Source organism: Pyxicephalus adspersus, chromosome 8 (assembly GCF_032062135.1).
Source record: "Pyxicephalus adspersus chromosome 8, UCB_Pads_2.0, whole genome shotgun sequence".
NCBI lineage: Eukaryota > Metazoa > Chordata > Amphibia > Anura > Pyxicephalidae > Pyxicephalus > Pyxicephalus adspersus.
The window spans coordinates 49,003,040-49,026,277 of record NC_092865.1 but is presented as its reverse complement, the minus strand read 5'-3'; the positions used below and the strand labels follow the sequence as shown (position 1 = coordinate 49,026,277).

The following is a 23,238-nucleotide window of genomic DNA, read 5'->3' as shown; positions in this document are numbered from 1 at the left end:
GTTTGATCCGCAGAGATTCTCTTTTTAGCGACTCAGGGATAGTGGTCTACATATATTTGCAGGATCCCTGGTGCAAAATTTGGAGTGGAACTCCAGAAGATATAGAAGTGACCCCTTCTGGATTACAAAACACCCCCCGAATATCTATAACATGATGGTTTGTAGTTCATTAGAGAAAAAGAACTAACATTACCTGGAATTACAATGCAGCAAAAAGTTAGGTTGGCAGCTTACTCTATAAAGCTTGAAGCTCGCTGGATGTTTGGCAGATTATTTTTTCTGTACTTAAATTGACCTTAAAAAATGAAACAAAGATCTCACCTCTCGGCTGGGCTGTCTGGCTCAATGAATCTTATTAATGGGGGTGATGACAGCGTCTCTGTTGCAAATATCCCACCCTGAAGCTGGATTCCGAAGCCGTTTAAAGGGTCTCCTCGTAGGATTATTTCTGTAGTTTCCGTATGTATGATCTGACCGCCAGGCCCCACTGTGCTAGAAGAAAGGGACACTGAGAAAAAAAGAAAAAAAGATACAGATGTTTGGAGGGAGCATTACAGGTGTTTAGCATGTTGATGAGGTATTGCAAAATACTATGCTGCGTTTGCTCCTTCAACCACTGAGGAAGTACAAAGTTTTTATTTAATTTTTAATATTCCAAAAAGTATATTATGTACTGTCAAAATAAAATGAACATTATGCATATTACAATCAAACTAAAGCAACTATAAAAGCACTATATACATATATATATTATTGAACATGAAATGCCCTGTTCTGTGTTTATTCAATAAGTAGCAGCGAGCACTCTCTTTGGACCGCTGGACGATGGTAGTGCTCCCAGCATTTAACACCACAACTATGCCGGTTGTCATTGTAAACATTGGTGAATACATTCACTGACTTGAAGTCATTAGAGAGCTCTCCCTGCAGCAATTTAGCTTCGCTGGTTGATGCTGGATCACCACCAATGAGATTTCAATTGTTTTCTTTGGGAGCAATGCTAAAGTGCTGAAGGGAGAGCTCTCTAATGACTTCAAGCCAGTAACATTTACAATGACAACCAACAACAGGCTGTGGTGTTAGTGTAAGCTGCTGGCAGTGCTACCATCATCCATTAGTCCATTGGGAGCTCTCCCTGCAGCACTTTAGCACTGCTGGTTGATGCTGGATCAATATCAAGGAGATTTCAATTGTTTATAGTAGGTATACTTGCATAAAAATAGCCGATAGCCACCCCAAGTATCAGATGATAAACTTTAACCTTATCCAACTAAAAATCATTTGCCCACACAAGAAAGTAAAATTGGATAGTTTATTAGGAGCACAAGCATGACATATGTAAATTTGATTTTAAAAAATGTAAACATTTGCAGCCACTTTTAGGCTTACAAGAACTCTTGTGGTCCTTTCTCCGTTGCCGTCTCCTAGTCATAGTTGTCCTTGGACTCATCTGGTGTGCAGTGCGGGGGAGGGTGTTAGAATTTTGACTGCTACTAAATCCAGGAGTGCCCGCCGATGACGAAGAGGAGAAATTGGTGGCAACTAATGCTGTGAAGACAAAAAAAAAAAAAAAAAAAAAAGGTATTTAGGATAGATACAGCAGGATTTACACTGCTATTTTACATTTAGCATGTCCATCTTTCTGCAGGTGGTTCACATTACTTCTATGTGCAAACTTTCTGCAACAGGTTTTGCCTTTGTATTTTAAGATGGCTCCATTTAAGTGTTCTAAAACAAATGGGAGAAAGCTCCCCGGTGCCCTCAGCCATCCAATCATGTGCAAGAAAGGGCAATGACAATGTGACTGGGCAATAAGGACTTTTTTAAGATTTCCTTGCAGGTGATTGGATAATTTTTGCAAATAGAATTATATATCTCCTATATAAGGAGCTCGAGGGGTGAGGGGTGTATTCACACAATAATGACACGATGGGAATGATTTATTATACTGAACGCCAGGTTAACGCTAAAAGAACAAATCCTACCAGGAAGCTAAGATTTTCCGTGTCACTGTACATTCTTTGCGGTTGGAACCCTTTAATTAATTCACAGTGCCTGCTAGGATAAAAGCAGCTTCTTGTGCCCTAGCTAGCTGTAAAGACCCTAATATTGTGCCCATTCTGGTAAAATATTAAACATATCCTAATTAGTAACTGGCATCTGCCTGGCATTGTGCACTCTGCTGAAGACAGCCATTTATCATCATAGGAGGAGCGATCGGCCCCCCCGGCTTATTCTCATCTCTGTGTGTCGGCAGATGTAGTGTTAAACTCTGCTGCTGCTGGAGGGGGGACACTGGGCGATGCCTATTCCAGGGACAAATGTCTTCTTCATTATTACTGGGGCATGACACAGAGATTCCTGACTGTGAAAGGATATTTATAGAATATATGGGTTTTTACATAGATACAGAATACTTGTGATCAGTATGCTAGCATGTAGATTTAGACATGGCAATGAATAACCAGTTAAAATTTAATCTCTTTTTTTTAATTCTAAATCCTTGGGAGATAGTCTCACATCAAGGGTGCTGTATTGCTCCACAAATACATAGATGGAGTAACACAATAAACAATGAATCAACAATATATACACTGCTATTAACAGCACATTTGTGTAAATCAGGCTGCAATTCTGGCTACACCTGTGAGACCTCTTCATTAACCTATCCTTCAAATGGCAATGGAAACTGCTGCAAGGAGACCCCTACAGCTGGTGTTCAAGTGACCAAATGCCAAAATGCCAGACAGAGCTGCTGATTGGCCAATCCAGCCATTCAACAAGGATCTTGTGCTGAATGTCATGGCATTTGGTTGCATGGCTGCCTGTCGTAAAGTCCTAAAGTCGAGGCTTCTTTAGTCATGCTTTCAGCTAATTTTATAACTTTAAATTAGCACTCCAGCCAATACATTTTGATATAGTATAGTATAGAATAGCAATTTGTCAGGCTTTTATGTCTATGTTCATGTTGCCGAGTTCTCCTGCAGGGTCACCGGGACAGGCAGGATTGTTCTCTCCTCTGAAGACAAAGACTAAAATCAGTTTTTAGTAGACACTAGAACCACTAAGCCTAGGTCAAAGTGAAGTAAAACATAAATTGGTCATATCCTAAAGGCATAGTTCACCTCATTATTGCATGCAAACTCTGTGTGTAGATTTGTAATGCATTTAATGTAATCTTATAATATTAGTAATTATGATAACCTATATTGGAGGTTAATGCAGGTCTAACCAATAAGAGTGCTACATAATGAAAAAGGCAAAAGCTATTTTGCTTACATGACAAACAGAAGGACACTGGGGGGAAAGGGGGTGGGTATTTACATTATATTGATTATGTATTTATTAGAATTAGTGACCTATAGAGGCAATACTTTGGCCTCATGATAAATGTGCAGCAGGCATTAGATGTAGTGTTGTACTCACACTTGCAGTAGTCTTGATTGGAAGGCGGATTCCATGTGGGGGTCTTGCAGTGCCCAGGGAGGTGGGTATGACAGTAGTTTACGCAGGGGTCCCAGCAGTGGTGGTGCTCACTTTTCTGCACCTTAACTGGAAGGTAAAAGGGTTAAACCAAACTGTAAACCTCAAGCCATGTCTTCTCTTTTAAATATTTATTAGTTTCTACTCCTTCCTGACAATCCATAATGGCCAGGGAAGGATTTCAAAGGATACATATAACCTCTATTCCCTGTGAGAAACCCCCAGGCTCCAGCTTAGATATTTGTCCTAAATGGAGCAAGCCTTTTTAAATCAAGAAAATACCCAAGAAACCTTTACATATACTTTGCTTTACAGTAATTCTATCCCAAAACAAGAATTCCATTAAGCTTACATGTTTATCTACAATAGCTTTATCATAGATCACAAGCTTTCGTGGACAAGATCCTTCTTACTTTTGTTGGTGAATGCCACATAGTAACCTTGTATGTTTATTCTGTATTATTTCCAAATTGTAATAAATATGTTGCAAATATTTCAAAACATGCAACAATTATGACTGTAGCTACCACATTTTCACCATTCTTTTGTTTACTCCTTTTGTACTTAGACAAGTACAAAAGGAGTACTTTTGTACTTGTAAACCCACCTGGGCAAAAAATGAAAGGTGGTTTTAATTATTCCCTATCAGAAAAATATAAAAAATGGGGCTTAAGATATATACTAGAAACATGTTGGCTCAAGGTAAATGTCTCATTTTCCAATTCCTAAAACAACCATCTGATAATCCACTTTCCTAAATGGTCCAGGACTGTGGGGGAATAGCCCGCTATTAGCTGCTAGTCCTATAGCCCATCCCTATCATTAGCAGTTTTTAGGAACTGAAATAATTTTGAGAGTTATTAAACCCCCAAACCTTTCTTAATGACCATAAACTGGATTATCTGTGTGTAGTGTTATCTCCCTTATACACTTTGCCAATGTTCTTCTTTAAGAGGGTCAAATAAAATCATTGGGGTTGATTTACTTTGTGAATTACAGTTCATAAAGTAAAGTGAAGTATACATTGCAGGGGGTATTTCACTTGGCTTAGCAAATGAGATGAAAATTTGCTGTCTTTAACTGTCCAATCATGTGAAAGGAAATTCTTATTTTTTTAGATTTCTGTGCATGTGATTAGGTATTCTTTTCAAAGTGAATTTTTATCACATTTACTAATGTAGTGAATTATCCCTTGCAGGGTGATATTTCACCTTGGAAAATGATCTGCCTATTCTTCTATTGTAAATCAGTCCCACTGTAAGAGGGTCAGATGACAACAGCCTGATCTGAGTATTTGCTAAAGTCAGGCAAAGTTGGGTGTAGGGCAGAAGTTATAATAATATTGAGTGCTGTGACATCTTCCATTGCCTATGTATCCATCTTGTGTTTATCCCCTCTTCTATTCTGTGAGTAATCACATGTTGTTAATTCTTTGTTATGGCCTCTATACAGCACTGGAAAATATATTGGTGCCCTAGAATTAAAATCAATTTTAAAAAAACCTTTAAGTGCAAAGAACATCTATAGAAGCTGTACAGAGCTGGAAAATATTGGGAACACAGATGAGAAGATAAGAGAGGGTTACAGAACTGTCTATACAAAACAAGTTGTGTTATTACACTGCTCTGCTCCAACCTTGCCCTGTCAAATAACAACCCTTCAGGGATGAGAAGCTCCGGATGTAGAGAACTTTTCCCTCTGCAAAGCGACTGCAGGCAGCCCAGCTCGACCTTCACCTAATACCATCCTCAGCTACAGATCACTTCTCCACCCTACAGGGTAAAAGAGGCCTCCACTGACCGGTCTCCGGTGGCCGAAGAGAAAGCCGACTGTGATGAACTGGCAGGATCTCCAGCTTCACGTTCTCTGTGGTGCTGGCCAGGAGCTGCGTGGCTTCCATCACCGTGCAATGCTCTGTACTGGTGCCGTCGATGGACAGAATGTGATCTCCAGGGTGCAGCGCTCCACACCTGTAAAAGTAATAGACTTTTTATGATGGGGGAAAGAATATGTATAACAGATGTTACAGAAGTAGATGTTTTTGTTTTTTCATCTTGCTTAGGTTTACAATACAATTGTGAAACTATCTACATTGTATAAAATAAAATGGTCTTTTATTTCTTAAAATTCAGAAATAGTGATGTAATTGTGGGCCTGAAGTTGGGATTTAGTGTTAAAGGTAAGTGGATGAAGTGTTTAACAAGACCAGTTTTTCTCAACCAGGGTTCCTCCAAAGATTGCTAGGGGTTCCTTGGTTATTGGGCAGTTTTTGACTCGCAGGGCAGTGTACCTGATTCCAATGATCTTTTAGCGGTCTATAAGGGAGACATTCGTCCCACTGGCCAGCAATGTAAGAGGAATTCTTCCCACTGACCACCACACTAATGTACTGTGAACTGTGGATATAGTAATTATAGCAGGGGTTCCCTGAAGACCTGACAGTTATTTCAGGGGTCCCCCAATGCTAAAAAGGTAGAGAAACACTAAACTAGGTGGGTAAGTATTGAGGGATTATTTTATAATTCTGCAAGGGAAGAGTTGAGTGGTAGTTAAACGTTAGGTATTCCATGTTTTTTAGGGCTGAAAGTCCTGCACCCAGAACTACTATCTCCAGGAGGCGACATACAGATTAAAAATTGCATTGTGATATTTGTCATAGCTTTGGACGGAAAGAGGGGGGGGGGGGGGGCTGCACCTTTGGGAGATACTAACACTATAAAAAGCTAAACCATATATTTATTTCAAATCTATACACCCAACCTAAATCTGATTAAGAGGTTTGCTGGATCTGAACACCAAGCTGGTCAGGAGGTAAACCTGTGTTTGTTATAAATTCTAAATCTTTTATCCTTGAAATAAATTCGCTTCAACATTTTTTTCTGGTATCAGAAGATCAGAAAGTCACCAATTGGTCTTCATCATAAATAGTGAGATTCACAGGAAGATGGGATTATATTGTGCACCCTATAAACTCTCTGCATGAACCTAAATGTGCATATCACACTGTCAAACATAAACAACTGAGGAACACAATAAGCATTCTACAATTAAAATAACTGAGAATTCATTTGTAAAGGGATAGTATGCTACCACCAGAACAAGTGTCAGCTCACCTGTCCGCCACGCTAGCTGGCTTAACCTTGTCCATGATTATCACCTGCTTGTTCCGATGAGTGCTTGTGCTCAGGGAAATGCCCAGTGTGGAGCCTGGAGTTTTAGCAATTTCCACCAGTAAAGGTCCTGATGCATTTGTCACAGTGTCTAAGAGAACAGAGTCATGGGTAAACATTGTAATACTTGTTCAAATCCTTCTTAATTTCCATGGTTTATTTCCTTTAAGTACATACACATACATTGCACAAAGAGTATCAATTTACCAGTTATGGATATCCCAATGTCTTATTGATAGAGGAAACATGGGATAAATCAACTTTTGCAGTTCAGAGTAAGGCCAGCTGTGAGGGTCATTTCTGTTTTCTTGATTTCAATGATATCAGTGCGATCTTCCGCTGTAATTATTTGGAATTTATTGACAGGTGCACTTAACTTGCAGTTGAACACTTTCTGGCATGTATTTGACCTGTTTTTTATCCCTATTGATTTTTAGGGATTGCAAAAAAGCCCAATGTGAACAAAAGCGCTGACACAAGCACTAACACAGTGTCCTCATCATGCAGCTTTTCCAGCCAAACATGATGAAAACGGCTGTGACTGATTGCACGGTCCTTGACTGGTTTTATCAACAGGAATTCAGCCCTGCACAAAGCAATACATCTTCCCTTGGAATCTTAATTTTGTCTCGTATATATGTGAACCAGCCATTTGTAATAAAACATTTTGTACTTTAAGCCTAGCAGGGTGCCGAAGGTCTGGCCCCGAAGGAGTTACGCATTTTCCAGATAAATCCATAGAGACGAAGCTGAATCTGGTCCAATCAATTAATTTCCTGCATGAGATGGAAGTAGAGTGATTGTGCCTTGAAGCGCCACAGTCTGGTAAATGACTTTTAGTGAGAGTTATCAGAACATTGGCGCTTGATCCCTGCTGGGCGAGGGCTTTCGACCTGCCCCAACCGCCAAGAGTTGAGCATGGAGAAAGATTTGGCTTCCATCAACCTGTACTATACTAAGATAGCGAATGATTTTTACTATGGCAGCCTAGTTTGCAGAGGAATAGCGCCAAGATTTTGTGACCGGTACTAGTCTGTGAAATAGTATGTTACAGAAAGACTTTAATAAATGCAATCTGTATCTAAACAATAAAGCAGGAATATGAAATGCAGGGTCTTAAAGAGAACCAGTCATACCAGATAGTCAGTGAGAATAATGAGATGTTGCTACAAATGTTTCATTCAGATTACTATTGGAGAAGAGACAGTGATATTATTCATCCAGGCTGTAAAAGACTGAGGATAATCTTGGACTAGTAACCACAAGACCTTGGCTGCAAATCTTTTCATACCCACTTGCACAGTAGTTGCACTTTCAGTGTAAGGAAAGAAGATGAAACGTTTTAGTTTCCTGAACTTGTTGATCCTAATTTAAAATATGATATCTTACCCATAAGGGCGACATCATATTCGATTTGGAAGACAGCCTCCTGGCTGCACTGCCGGAGGATAGCAAGGGCGTCGGAGAGGGGGACATTGTGGAGGGAGATTCCATCCACGCACAGGATGCGGTCACCAATTTTCAAAGTACCTTCCCTGTAGAAGACAATGTAACAATTTTACTAATGTATATAGAATGTGTCAGCCATTACTCAAGCAAATGATAATATTTTACATTATATCTGTATTAAAGAATTAAGAGGCGGAGTGTTGCTTTGGCATCCAAACTGGCAGTTTAAAAACAATTTTGTATTGGTACTGCAACATAGCCCCTTCTTATCTTTGAGTGTCAAGCCATAAGAAATGGTCCAGATACAATGTTTTATTTGTCACAAAAAAAAAAAAAACTAAGACATAACAGCCAACACATTTTAGGGGTACCACAATCCATTATTAGGGTTTAAATGTTTTGTGCAAGAGGAATTTGGATGAGTTGGTAATCCTGGGTTTTTTAATTCTTTGAAAACTGCAGTTTGATGGCTGCTCATTTAAGTTGTATGAAAGCCTTATTTACAAAAACAAAACCACCTATCCAGACCTTTCTTGCAAAGCAATACAAGCCCCAATAAAGCTGGGGAAGGGTGCAAAGTTGTGCATATCCCTATACTTTGTCTTTGTCATCCTTTCACTTTATTCAAGCGGACTCTTCCAGGGACCACATCAGATCATCACTGGATGATATTAGAAAGCTGTTGCATTATACCAATCTTTTGGTCCTAAACTCCAGTTCTCCACAGTCCTAATTCTTAAATGGTAATAGAAGGCTAAAATATTTGCCTGCAGGAACTGATGCTTCAGACTCCTCAAAAGCCTAGGCATTTCATCACATGATTTCTGCTGAAGGGGAGAATCAGTCAATCTGAATGCCAGCACTCTTTTAGCAGAGATCACTAATCTGATTTGGTTGTATTGTTGGCACTAGAAGACGCATGTAGCAGCGTATCCTGCCGGTATTTTTCCCTAACTGCTTTACATTGCCATAATTTACCATTAACATGCGTTTTTAAATGCAATATAAAGTTTGAAGATTGTTAGTCCAGGGAATATAGTCCTTAGTAAACAGGAAGCTTGGATCAGCTGAAGGTTTGAGGTTCTAATGATGCAACAATTATTTAATTGAAGTTTGGTCTTTAATTGGAATTTGATGGAAATTGGAGTATTTTTTCTTAACCTCACCTAAATGGAGTACAGGTTAACTTTAGCAGGAACCCGCTCAAAATCTCCTTACCCTCCCATCCCCTCCATCCTCAAAGTAATGACGCAGTAACCTTGTAGACAAGGATGTCTGAATCCCCCCGGACTCCAGCAGTCTCTAAGCCTCTTGATTCCTAACTCTTCAATCAATGAGCAGCATTTCTATTAAGATATGCAGGTGCCCTGGCTGTGACAGGCAGACCTAAGCAGATTGCTCTGATCAAAGTGAGCCCCTTTTGGATACAGCGGATGATTTAAGACATTTGTCATTTTAATTTGTTCTGTTAAGCGCTCTGAAAATTTTACTGACAAAAACTAAACTGGAGCAGCTCGCTCACTATCTGACGGGTGTACAGAGTGACAAAATGAATTAAAAACACAAATTAGGAGGCCCTGAAACTCATTTGATTTTTGTAGCTCACGACTCTGCGCTACACACAAATGGTATATTATCATTTTATTTACAAGGCAGAAAAATATAACAAACTACAATGCAATCATTTTTGAATACATGTTCAGTTTCACAACAGCTCTTTTGTTCCGCACTCAACTGTTCTGGTAAATAAATCCCTATTCTTGCTGGGATCATCTTCTAAACAGGCTTGCTGGAATGTAGTGTGTTCCCAGCATGTGCCTACCCCACAGCCTCATTTACACCAGAACATACTGTAGGTTTGCACAACACAAATTCATGCAGCAAGGCTACAGCTGTACTTTGTATCCACCTCACAAATTAAAACATCTAGTCCAAGAAAAAAAAAGCTCAATGATTTCTAGAAGCACAGAATAAAACTGGGTATTAAAATTTTAAAGTAAAGACAACAGAAACTGTTGATCCAGGGAACATCCAATTGCCTAACAAGATGAGGAACTTTTTTCCCCATTGGAGAAACAGGAAGATCATCTGAGTCTTGTAATGCATATTGCCCAGAAGACACCAGGGAAACTGGACGTTTTGACTAAGCCGAATTTTCAACACAATCAGAAACTTTCTTTGAAAAACAAAGCAATACCCCATTGCAGTATGATATGGCTCTGTTTATAAACAAAGCCATGACAGACATAACCCTTGTGTGATATAGCTTGCCTAAAAATAAAGCCATGAGACTGGAAACTGTTGTATAGGCCAATTTTATTTAGCAATGCCACATATGGATATTGAGAGACTTATAACAACATTTCAGCAATTGTGTAGCAATGATGTATAGTGAAATCACCCAATCATCCTTATTTTCTAGAAAACAGTATTGGGGGGGGGGTATCTCTCTATGCTTGCAGAAGGTGTTAGCAAGCAGTGTGACCGATTCAATAACTGCTTGTGACAAGCAGACCCGGAAAAATACAGAGGAATCGTCTTGACAATGCCAAAAGGACTCACAACATGTAGTGGGCAGGGATGAGATCTGCAGAAACATACCACAGGTAAAGCTTTCTACATTTTGCAATTCCTTTAAACCGCTGCATGCATAAAGCTGATTATATTGTTACAATATAATTTTTTTATGCAATGTCTATTTTAGTACATTTATTTAAGAGCAGAACGACTTAAGACACCCTGATCTGTCATATGTATCCTATTTCCCATACTGTCTGCTGTGGAATTAAAGTGACATTAAATGCCATGTGCAATATGTCTTTCGTTCGTGGAATGCATTAAGTAATATCAGGACGGATTTATGGAAGTGCCAGTCTGCAGATCCTGCTGCTCTCTCTGCAAATGCATCATTTAACTGAATCTGTGCTGGCATGCAGACACAGATGTGATGGTAGAGCAGAAGGAGCCAGTAAAATGTAAGAAGCATGGGTAAGGACTTTATTGTGGCTACAATACCTATCTGCTGGTCCTCCCGGCCTCACGTAGGTTATGACCAAAGGCCTGGACTTGTGCCAGTCTTCTTGTGCTCCTCCTGCAAGCAAAAACATGGTGAGATATAAATTATTCATCTAAAAAGGTCTTAAGCTCTGCTTAGCTTCCACATAGGAGTCTTAATGTAGTCAGTGGGAATGTATACCAGTACAACATACACAAAGATGGGAATTAGAAACAAGACAGCACACACTTAATATTTAGCAAATATTTTGTAAAAGCCAAGTTTGTGATCCCCATGCCTTTCATCCTGAGATTTCAACTGCTATTAGTTTTCCAAAGAAAACTTGGAGTGCTCCTATTTGCTCCCTATGGAAACTGGATGGAAAGCAGACCTTGTGTATAAACAGAAATATGCCAATCTTTTTCTACATAAGGGTCTGGAACTGGGGTTGCAGTGGGCTAATGAAGTACATCTAGCTTAGGGCACATGTGAGAGAGTACCTTTATTTGTTATACTATAGGTGTGGGGTGGGCAATGGATATTTGTAACCTCTGGAAGTTTTTTATTGCCATCTGTGTCCCCATTAGAAAGATACCTTTTTGTTGTAACTGAGAACATAACTTTAAAAAACTACTTTCTAATGGTTCCAGGAAATATTCAACCAGTAAGCCTGTGGTGTTCTTTGGATTTCGGCTCGCATAGATCCTACAAAACTCTGATGACCATAAATTTGACTTTTTTTTTTTAATTACTGGTTAGCATACGCAGTGGTTCTGTTCATTGCTTTAAATGGCTCTTTAAATGTTACCTCTCATTACGAAGCCGAAGCTGTTGCCCTCTTTGCAGAGTGTGATTTCCAGCGTCTTTGGGATGATGGCCGCAGTGTTATCTGGAGCTGAAACACAACACAAAAAGGTTACTGACAGTGCTGGCAAAAAGACAGTGCTAAGTAGACCTGTAGCTAGATATTCTGCAGAGAGTTCTCCATTCAAAAGATCAATTAATCTTCAGTGATGGCTATATTTACTGGGTAAAGAAATGCCAAACATGACTATGCACATTCTCTCCAATGTCGTCCAATTAAGCCTCTCTGCCCAATTCTGTAGCACTTCTAGGTTAAATGCCACCCAGTGTATTTCAACCATCAGTCAATAACTCCAGATGTGGACGAGGGGACCTGTGATGTCGGGTGATTAATTGGAATATAGCTAGACAAAAGTGTAAATTATGGAACATTTTAGATAAAAAAAGGCTTTTTTAAGCCTGGGAAGAGCATAACTGACTGACCTATCTAGAAGAACCAGTGACTGGTACTTGGCTTCTCATTGGTGAGAAGAAAAAGTTCTCTGACTGCAAACACGGATTGGAAAATGTAGTATTTTTATACCAAGCTTAATGTACATGTAATAATGAAAGTTTATTCCTACTGTGAATTACTGATCTCCGTTAGGATAACCACTGTAATACATTGGTTTATTGCTTACTGGTTGGGGGTAACTCGTACTCCACCTCCAGCACCACTCTCTCCCCTACGTTCTTCAGCAAACTGATAATCTCTTCATGGCGGAGTTTTGTTAAGTTGATTCCATTCACTGACTTTATATAATCGCCAATATTTAGCTGGTCACTCCTGCAAGGAAGATGTTTAAAGAACATATTAGAAAAAATCAGGAGGAACTCCAAGAGTACAAAAGACAACATTTAGCCACAGTTGTATTAAGACTACCATAGTTCACCTTGCTGCCAGGCCTCCCGGCCTCAGATTGGATACCCTAGGTTTGCCATCTTTGTCCGTGCCCCCTGAGATGGTCAGGCCCAGTGTGCTTCCTTCTTTCTTGATGAGCTCCACAATTGTGACTCCCCTGAACTCCTCTGAAAGAAAAAAACTTTAGGAAGAACGTGAACAATTTCCCTGGTCTGCAGGTTGTCTCGGATTCTCTTCTCAAGAGAGAAATATTGCTAGTTGCATCCAAGTTCCCTTTATCATAATGTCTTAGCAACTAAAAACATGAAAAGAAAGGTAAAATAAAATGTATAGAAAACAAAAAGGATGGTAAGACAGGAGACTAGTGGCTGGGAAAATATTAAAGTAAGCCAAAAATTTGGTTTTCAGGTTTCAGTTATGTATTGGGGAGAATTTTCATTACCATTCGTCCTATTGACCAATTCCACCTAGACAAAGGTGGAGTTGTTGCCAGAGCAGGAATAGAAGGGGATATTCCAGCTGTGATAATGGTCTCAAATAACCTTTCCCTCACTTCCTGTTGAATCTACAGGACAGGAGTTAAAGACAAAAATTGATTTTCAAATCAATTTCATTTTTTATCAATTTCCATGGTTTTAGATATTGTTTTAAATTTAAAATTTCAGGTTTGCTGCCAATGTAATAATCATAAATATACACATTAGCCAGGCATTTTATTTATAGCAAATGCCTCACCATTTGTGTAAACAAGGTATTACCGTTGCATGGTGTATTTATCTGCAGGAACACCTAAATTATGACTGTAATTACTGAAATTATTTTAATTCAGTAGGTTGTGAGGTTGATTTGAAGGATTCTCCATTACTTTTAACCATTTTAATCCAATAGGAGTTGACTGACAAAGCTGGCAAGCCACAAATTTAGGTAGCAATAAAGATTGGTAATGACCATAATAACAACTGACATAATTTACAAATATCAAGCGTCACCTAACCACCCCGTAAGCAGGAAGCAAATCTGGTGTTGTTCATGAAAACTTTGCCACCTGCTAAGAGGTTAGCACTCTGGCCTTTGCAGCGTTAGGTCCCAGGTTCAAATCTCAGCCAGGACGTCATCTGTATTGAGTTTGCAGGTTCTCCCCGTGTTTGCGCCGGTTTCCTTTCACATTCCAAAAATAAGCAGTTAGGTTAATTGGCTCCCCCCCCAATTTTGACCTTAGACTGTATTAAAGACATATGACCATGGTAGGTACGTTAGATTGTGAGCCCCTTTAAGGGCCAGCTAGTGACATGACTATGGACTTTGTATAGCACTGCATAATATGTTGGCGCTAAATAAATACTTTCTAATAAAAATAATCCATCAAGAAAAGCCAATCCCTTCCACTTGACTCAGTTTGCAGTATGGGGACTTGAACCTGGGACCAGTTGTTATCTTTGCAACACTAGGTCCCAGGTTCAGATCTTGGCCAGGACACCATGTGCATGGAGTTTGCATGTTCTCCCTGTGTTTCTGTGCATTTCCTTCCACATCTTAGAATCATGATAGTTTTTTTTGTCTTCCATGCAAAATTGTCCTTAGATTATATTAGGGACATATGACTATGGTAGGGACATGTAAAGTGCTGCATAGAATGTTGATGCCATATAAAATTCCGGCCCCAACTTCATTGGTAATGTTAGAGGCACCCCCTTGTTTTTCAAGTGACCTCTGACAATGGCCATGTTAGTTGCATAAGAGGTCATCCTTCCCAACAACTACCAATGAAAGAGGTTTTCTTCCACTCCTTACCAAGAAACAACCAGGAGCTTTCTTCCCACCAATGTATGGGAGCACTACACAGACCACCATTGTAGTGGACATACTGACCCATGACCATCAGTGTAACAGGACATTTTCCCCATGGCCAGTCTAATGGGAACCATTCTCTTACAGATTACCGTTGTGGTAAAGATAATGTACTGTGAACTGTAAACATAAAAGTTTACACAGGGGTTGCTTGAGACCTGAACAATATTTGAAGGGTACCTCCAGGGTGGGGTGAGACTGATGTTCCTCAAAATGGTGAAATCAAAGGAAAAAAAGAAAAAAATGTCTTGTTAATAAGAAAGGTCAGTTGAAAATGACCGGACTGGGGTAAGCAGAAAGCAATCTCGAAATACACAACATGTAGGACCTCAATGTAGAAGTACAGAATGGATTGTTAGAGTTCGCACCTGTTAACCGAAAACAGAAAGCTGAGGCCTAAGCTGGTACAGGATTACCCAACATGGATGTTTGAAGAATGGAAAAAAAGTAACTTTGTCCCATAAATTAAGATTTCCTTTGAAGCACAGTGATCTAAATCCAATATAGCGCCTGTGAGATATGGTGAAGCTGTAAATTTGACTATGAATGTGCAGCTGAAAAAATCTACAGAAACTGCATAATGCAAATATGGACAACAACTAAAAGGAATGTCTGCGGAATGTGTAAACCAGGACAAAGATTGGTTTCATTTGGAGCGTAAAAGATGCACTACCTAGATGCACTACCCAGTATTTTCCCTAATACTTTTCTCAAACTTTTTACTTCAAACAGGAACCCGTGAATACATTTTTTTTTTTTTTTTTAGGGAAACCCTGATAAGATGAATTAATTGCAGGTTGGTCGGAATAATGCCCCTAATATGTTGATAATCAGAGAAGAAGACCTTTCCAGACAACTCAAAAGATTACCGTCAACCTACTGGCTTTGCCAAATGGCGTTAAACCCAAAACTATGCATGTACCTCTAACAATCAATTCAGGAACCCCAGGGTTCCACAGAATGCTTGTCTTAATAAATTGTTCGGGGAGTATAGTCAATAATAATGCTCTCCATCAGATCATAGAGCTTGACAGAGGGAATGCAACTACACTGTCTTCACTGTCTGTGAAATTAATTCCAAAGCACACCTTCTATGAGCCATAGTCGAGCGTCTTGGCAGGCTCGGAAAGGGTTACGTACATTCACAGTTCTGATCTGATCCCTCTCGGATGACTGACTGCTCTACGGGGATTCGTGTCCTATCAATCTACCCCACCGCTATGCGAATTACTAGCTGCCCAGGCCTGGCTCCTCACACACATCTTGATATGACTGCAGATGGCACCTTGCAGAGATATTAATGCTCTCTTGCTGGGGTTTAATTTCTGGCCTGACCAAAATTTAAATTGTAGTTATGGCGACCTGCTGCTCCGAGGCGACCTCCGCTGATTTCAGATTACTCACAGGAGCTAATAGAATGCACGGTGCACAGCAACAGAAGAAACCATGTATGGACCACAGGACTAGCAATGTATTTCTTATTATAAAGGTGTACATCTCACATCCATGATTAGGGCTGAACTTCACTCCTGAAAATCTCTGGATCAAGATAGAAATTTGCTATATTTATAGGAGTTAATTTTCTAAATACCATAGAGGAGGGTTTTAAAATTTGAATGGAGGACCATCTTCCCTGCTTCACCCATTGATATCCCCCCCTGCTCTATTAATACAGAAAAGAAATGAGAATTAACCGGAATTTTCTGCATTTTAAAGTCTGTAGTCCTCTCCTCTCTCCGCTAAGGTGCTGTGCTTGGGTCTAATAGAGCAATTACTGGGTCTGAAATAGAGTGGTAAAGAGTGGTAAACTACCCAAAGAGGTGAAATTGTTGACTGTACACTTTTCATTATCAGCCAACCAGAAACTCTGCTGGAACCGGCCATGTTATGGTTCAGCTTTATCATTAGTAAAAAAAAAAAAAAAAAAGAAAGTCTCCCCTAAACTCATAAATACCACTATAGAACAGACAGGAGTATGGAATGGTTAACAATCTGGTATTTTTTTTCCTTCCACAATGTAATTTTGCAGAAGAGGAACATTACTCCACTATCCCAGAAAAAGCAACAGGAAATTATAAAAATCTCTTTTAAGATGGGGGAAAGAGAACAGGTGATACAATTTTTATCATGGTGGGCATGGTATGTTCCGAACATAGACACACGCAGCAATAAAAGGTGGCTGAAGTTCAAGGTATTCCACATTCTATTTAAAATTACAATTTGGAAAATAAGTTCTGCTACGGATACACTTTATGCTCCTTACATTAAACAAATACCAGGGGTGATTTCTTTGCATCAACAATTTACAAAGCTTAATAGGAAGTGGAAGAGATTTGGAGTGCAAGCTTCATCCTTTAGGCAATCACAAGTCTGCTTACCATGACAGTGGTGAATAGTACTAGATACCTAATTTATATAGAGTAGTAATGCTCCTAACAGACCTAATGGTCACCTTTGTGGATGGATTATTGGGCTAGACCAGTGTTTCCCAATCAGGGTTCCTCTGGAGGTTGCTAAGGGTTCCATGAGCATCTTGTGCATCCCAGGTCAGTCCGATACCAATGATCTTTTTGACTATTTACAAGGGTGTAAATCTTCCCTCTGGTCAGCTATGTAAGAGGGTTTCTTTCTTATGACCACCACATTAGTGTACTGTGAGCGGTGGATCTAGTAATTATACCATGGGTTCCCCAACACCCAAAAATTATTTCAATGATTCTCCCATGGTAAAATGGTTGAAAAACAATGAACTAGACAACAGAAGTGACATTAAATTATTAACATGCATTCTTACGGAAAGAAGCCAACATGTTTTAGTGGTAAATTCCTTATTCAGGGCTGTATGTGAAGTGAAATAACAATGTAGTTTAGCTGCAGTATCAGGTCTTTAGCAATGCTCTGCTGCAGCCCTGACAATACTAGTAATGTTTAAAACTACTTACAGGATGCCTAGAAATAAACTGACTTAGACTTAATAGACTTTAGTTATTATGTTCATCCACAGCTTGATCCATAGGAAGTTTAGTAAAGTCTTCCATATCAAGTGATTGCCGATTGGCTCTTCCAAGTTTTCGCACATTGATCATGGTCATACAGTGCGAAATGTTAAGACTTAGCATCTCACCTGGAATACTTTGACGCCGGGACACCAAAGACACATCATTGCCCGTTGGGTCTTTGCCGCCTTTTGAATATGGGCCGTCATCTAGAGAGAAGGACAATCAAGTACTAAGGATTACTAAAGTTAAAGGATGAACATCTAATGCATAATTTTTTTTTATAGAAGAAAACATTGCAGTTTCTTAGAAAGGTTGTAACTATTTATAGAGTACGTAAAAAAACACCAACTTCCAACAGATAGCTCCTGCGATGTTCACTCTTGCAACAAAAAAGTTGCCTGACATAGAGTTACCCAATAAATAAAAGAAGTTGAGAGAACACTGGTTTGTAGCATTAGTAGAAACTCCAAGGTGGGCTGGGGCATGGCCAGGAGGAGACACCCCACAGGTAAGTTGACCTACTATACTCAAAATGTAAATAAAAAATCATTTTCAGATGTTTTAACCCTTTAATATAAAATTTTACTTCCTTAAATGTTATATGCAATGCAGAGCACTGAAATAACCAATTCACTAATATCAGTGTTCCTTAACTAGTGTTCATTGGGACCCCAGGGTTCCTCCAGACGTTTCTAGAGGTTCCCCGAGCAATGAGTAATTTGTGCCTCTCAGGTTAGTTTAACTGATACCAATGATGTTTTTGTAAGGATGACATTCTACCCAATGGCCAGCAATGTAAGATGAATTCTTACAACTGATCACCACACTAATGCACGGAGATCTGTGAATGTAGAAATTATAGCAGGGGTTCCCTAAAGACCTAAAAATTGTTTACCAGGTTCCCCCATGGTAAAAGGCTGAGAATGGCTGACCTTTATGCTCCTACCGTGTTTCCCCGAAAATAAGACACCCCCTGCAGGTTTTGGTAAATACAGATTTTTGTACATGAATAAATATAGATGTTTTGTGAGAAAAATAAGACATCCCCTGAAAATAAGCCCTAATGAGATTTTCAGAGGTAAAATAAATATAAGACACTGTCTTATTTTCGGGGAAACACGGTATTATGTCTGTACAAACTCTTTGAATGTATCCTCTGTCCAAAGAGAAATGTTCCAATATTTTGTAATGGTACAAGCAGATCTGCCACAGGTACACTTCATGATCCTGTATAAGCATAAAACTATAAAGACACAAAGCTAAACAAGCAAAATGCTATAAGGCAATTAATAAACATAATATACTTCCATCCCCCTCCCCCACCACCACCACAGCCCCACACACAGGGTGTTATTGTGATGGCTATAAACAATTATTAGATTTTTTTCCTGATAGTGATATATAAGTATACACGAATCTTACGTTTAAGTTTACATATAGTTTAAGCTCAGAGAAGCACACAATGTTTCACTGCTTTTGGAAAACGGAAGATAATTTAATTACATTTTTTGGCACACTTTAGGTGCCATCATTTCTACTCTCCAAGGCTACGTGTCTGATTCGCTGTGTAGCCGCCGCACCGAAAAGTTCTGACATATTGTATGCAGGATGCAAGTTTGCTGTGCCATAGATTATTAATATTATTTTTTTTTTATCTGTCAGTAGATAAGCGACTTCAAGGACCGCACTGGTCTAAGACAGCCAAACACTGCTGCAAATAACATTTCCCATCAATAGTCCCCAGAGATTGAAATCACAAGGGAGATGAGGCTGTAAACGCCACCGTGAAAAGAAACACAGACATCGGAAAAAAGATAGCAGAGGAATACTCGGGGATGTTCTCTCTTATCCTTGTACAAAAGATGAAAATACATCAGGATTGTCATTGCAGCGTCTCCAAAGACATGATGGCATTACCATCCAAACATAATAAAAAGGATACATTCATTTAGAAGTTGGGGAGGCCATCGCTACATGTAGCAATTACTATTTAGATCTGATATTGACTACTTTATATTGTTCATTGTTTAGCCTTGTTTACGATTTCCTAAATACCCTGAAGAAGCCTATGAACGAAACGTGTCGGGTTTACACACCATGTAAACAAATTTTATCATCTTTCTCCCTCATTAGGAGTTGCATTTGCATAATTGTAAACATTATGTTTGAAATACCCCATGTATCAGAATTTTGTAGCTGTCTTCACACAAAGAATACATAATAACTGGCCAAACCAAACCCACATCAGGGGCCCCCTGTTGGCTACATTCGCCACTGGCTATATGCATATATGGATTAGGGTTAGCAATAGTTGCTGGGATCACTAGACAAAATTGGAATTTATTAAACCAATCTAGTTTCAGCAGGTGTTTCTAAGCACATCTCCATTTATCTAGGCCTGGCTTTAATGTCATTTAAAGAAAACTGAACTTTAATTGATTTCAAGATTTATTATTTTGGAATTTTGGTCAGCTTGTACAGAACATTTCCTGCCCGCTCTTCAACATATAATAGCAGTAAATTGGAATTTTAGCATATTCCCTTCATTATTAGTAAAAATTCACCTGCAGTTTAAAAAAAAAAAAAAAAAAAAAAATCGCCTCTTTACCTTGTTATATCTTGGTAACTGGCGGATGCTGCCAATGTTATTATTATAAAAAAAAAAAAAAAAGTTTCCGCAGCACCGCTGATAATTACCATCCCCTGCCCTCGGGTGGATACAGCATAGCGCACCCAGAGAATGAACCGGCGCCCTCTGCACACTGCTGATTACAATACGCACTGATGAACATTTGTGTGTTCGAAGCCTCTCCAGCTCCCAGAGGCTCTCCACAACTTTTCCAGCATTGCAATTCCACACGCAGACGTGTCATTATGGCCTATCAGATGTATTATGTACGGAGTTGTATTTTATTCGGTTGCACTTGGATTTTTTTTATATTTTATTTAGTTAAAGGTGTTCTCCAATCAAACATGGATCATTTGCATTTGAACAGTTTTAGTGGTCACGGTTGGAGGGGAAGGTGAGAAGGCGAGAGCGCCAAACTCCAAAGTATTCATCCAAAATCTGCTTGCATAATGAACCCTTCTCAGCAGCTTGGTCTGCGGAATGTGTTGGTTGTAAAAACAGATTTTGGATAGAGGTTTTATTGCAATGAACTTCATTGGGTACCAACAATATGGTACGATACTCCTGCTCCTTCTGTAGTGGTCAGTATAATTTTATTATAAAAAAAAAAAAAAAAAAAAGGTCGAAGTCATTGCATTTACGAGTTCTGATCCGCGCCCATCAGTTTTTCAGACATGTGCTCATACAATATACTCAATGACGACATGGAACTCTGCATGTAACCCGGTTGTATGGTTTATAGAGGTCTTGAATCTATCCATTATTTTCCCTTGGCACATTCATTAATTTCTCAAGTGTCAAGGGAATCACTGCCATGGTGGTAGAAAAAATTGTGGAGTTGCTTATTTGCTTGGCTCTCAAGAAAGAAGGAAGTAGAGGAGCTGCTCTGCTCTCCAACATCCAGGAAAAATGTGGACAAAATTTGAAGACTGTGCCTTATGGCATAAAAACTCTGTCCTGTAGGCCATGGCTACATGATCTCTATGTAAAAGCAGAGATCTCTTTGCAGAAGCCCAGCACCTCCAACTGCTATGACAGAGCCATAGCTTTCCAAATATTGGAGATTAGAGCATTGCTGACTGGAAAGCTATACGTCTGACTCAGTAGTGAGGTTTTCAGACCTTTTCAGAGAGACCCACAGAGCAAGAGTCCCATTTGCAGCCTTTTCCATCCAGGCTGTGGCTGCATTCTAGAGAAAGCCTATAAGGCTGGAATGTATTAGGTGGATGTAAATGTTAGTTCAAGGAACAGGCCAATAATGCTTTCAATTTCAAGCTAGTCATTTCTGAACACACAGGCGATAATATCAAGTTGCTCCTGCAATAGGAAGTGCTTGATATCATACACAAAGCTCCTGGCAACTGCGGCCATTGCAAAGAAAAGGATAAAATTGCTCTTTATGTTCCCCTCCAACCAATGGTGGAGGTGACAACATATCTTATTGCTCATGGAGTAAGTTTGAACATAGACAAATATTTCCCCTCATCCATTGATCTTGGAGAGGCCTCTGCCCAACAGCAGCCAGCTTGGGAATTCCTTGATATGAAGCCAATTGCGTAACATTAGCTAGTTGGTGTATGGAATGTTGTCCAAGCAATGCTAAACATGTGGGTGCTGTCTTCCCCAGCCAATCCTAAACATCCTTCAGCTTCCTTAAATAACCTGATGAAACAAAGTTTTATTTCAGCACCGTGTACTATAAAAGCTCCGGAATTACAACCACGCCACCCATTCCTCACCCTGCCTCTCCTCTGATCTAAATGCGTCCTTACAGACCAAGGGATGCACATTTGATGCTTCGGTAGGAAATAAATGCCTTGCTGATTACATTGACAGAGGAGTCTAACATTGCTGAGTGTCACCAGTTCTCAAGACAAATGTGTACATTGAATTTCTTTTGCAGGAGCTGACCCAGAAGTCTTTGCAGCTCACAGTTTATATTCTTTCCAACCACCCCCTTCCTATTTAAATAGAATGTAGAAAAGTTAAAACTCCCGTCAGGTTTGTTTCTCAATCCAAATCTACAATAATAAAAAATTCACACTTCATTAGTTTCACAAAAAGCAATTTCACTGGCAGGAATAAAAAACAATTTTATTTAAACCCAAAACACAGCGAAACAGCATAAAGAATGCAGGGATGAGTCACGTGTGGGGCAGTGATAGTTAATTTCTTGCAGCTGGTTAAATCCAGGACATTTTATGTTTCCACACCAATATATGCAAATCTTAAATTGCTGCTTAGAGGGTGAGATTATCCCAGTACCTACTTAAGAGCTGATAGACTAACAGGGGCAAGAGGAGTGAAAAGCAGAAGAGATTTATAAAAGGCGAAGTGTCGCAGCAACCCTTGGCCAAGGGCAGGGCTGTATCTTTCATAGGCAAGAAATGTTGTAGACTAAATGGAGCTATGGTAAATATGAAGAATGTTGTCCCGAACATACAGCATGATTCCTGCACTCCCTGCCATTCTATCAATTGGGCCCTGAAGAAGGTGAGGGCCCTGGGCAATTGCTTAGTTTGTCCCTCAAAACAGTTTGTCCCCACATGGCTCCCAGCCAACAGGGGACCTCTAACATGACTTTTATGAAGGCTTACCCCAGCTAGAAGTCCTAGAAAGTTCTACTTGGCTTAAAAGGAAATCCCTCACCCTGCTGCTCCAATTCTGGCTAGTATAGTCGTATACCTCCAATTCCCTGCTTATTGGCACCGAGAAGCTACCTAAAAATAAGGAGAGACAAGGAGACCACCCAGCACTGGGGATCCTGCACACCAAGCACAAGAAGGTGAGGTGGATGCAGATGGAAAGTTGGTATTTAATGGACAGGCAAGGCAATCTGATCATTGTGTTTTAGATGCGGCATGGGGAGATCCATCAATTGCAATCTCAATGTGGGCAATTTTATGCAAACTAGTTCACTGGTGACCAGTAAACTGCCCTAAGAGATTCCAGTGCCAGTA

The 23,238-nt window shown here is 39.6% G+C and overlaps 1 protein-coding gene across 3 annotated transcripts in view; it reads right to left on the bottom strand.

The window, feature by feature from the left end:
* GRIP2 (glutamate receptor interacting protein 2) overlaps positions 1 to 23,238 on the bottom strand; it is a 212,701-nt gene that overhangs the window by 22,316 nt on the left and 167,147 nt on the right. For all 3 annotated transcript variants that reach the window (XM_072420513.1, XM_072420512.1, XM_072420514.1), the window contains exons 2-12: positions 17,775 to 17,855; positions 12,834 to 12,969; positions 12,582 to 12,727; positions 11,906 to 11,992; positions 11,118 to 11,193; positions 8,043 to 8,188; positions 6,597 to 6,744; positions 5,284 to 5,453; positions 3,427 to 3,552; positions 1,390 to 1,548; positions 322 to 508 (exon numbers count right to left, since the gene is read on the bottom strand). In XM_072420513.1, the coding sequence (XP_072276614.1) occupies positions 322 to 508; positions 1,390 to 1,548; positions 3,427 to 3,552; positions 5,284 to 5,453; positions 6,597 to 6,744; positions 8,043 to 8,188; positions 11,118 to 11,193; positions 11,906 to 11,992; positions 12,582 to 12,727; positions 12,834 to 12,969; positions 17,775 to 17,855 (1,462 nt within the window). The remainder of the gene's footprint in view (positions 1 to 321; positions 509 to 1,389; positions 1,549 to 3,426; positions 3,553 to 5,283; positions 5,454 to 6,596; positions 6,745 to 8,042; positions 8,189 to 11,117; positions 11,194 to 11,905; positions 11,993 to 12,581; positions 12,728 to 12,833; positions 12,970 to 17,774; positions 17,856 to 23,238) is intronic.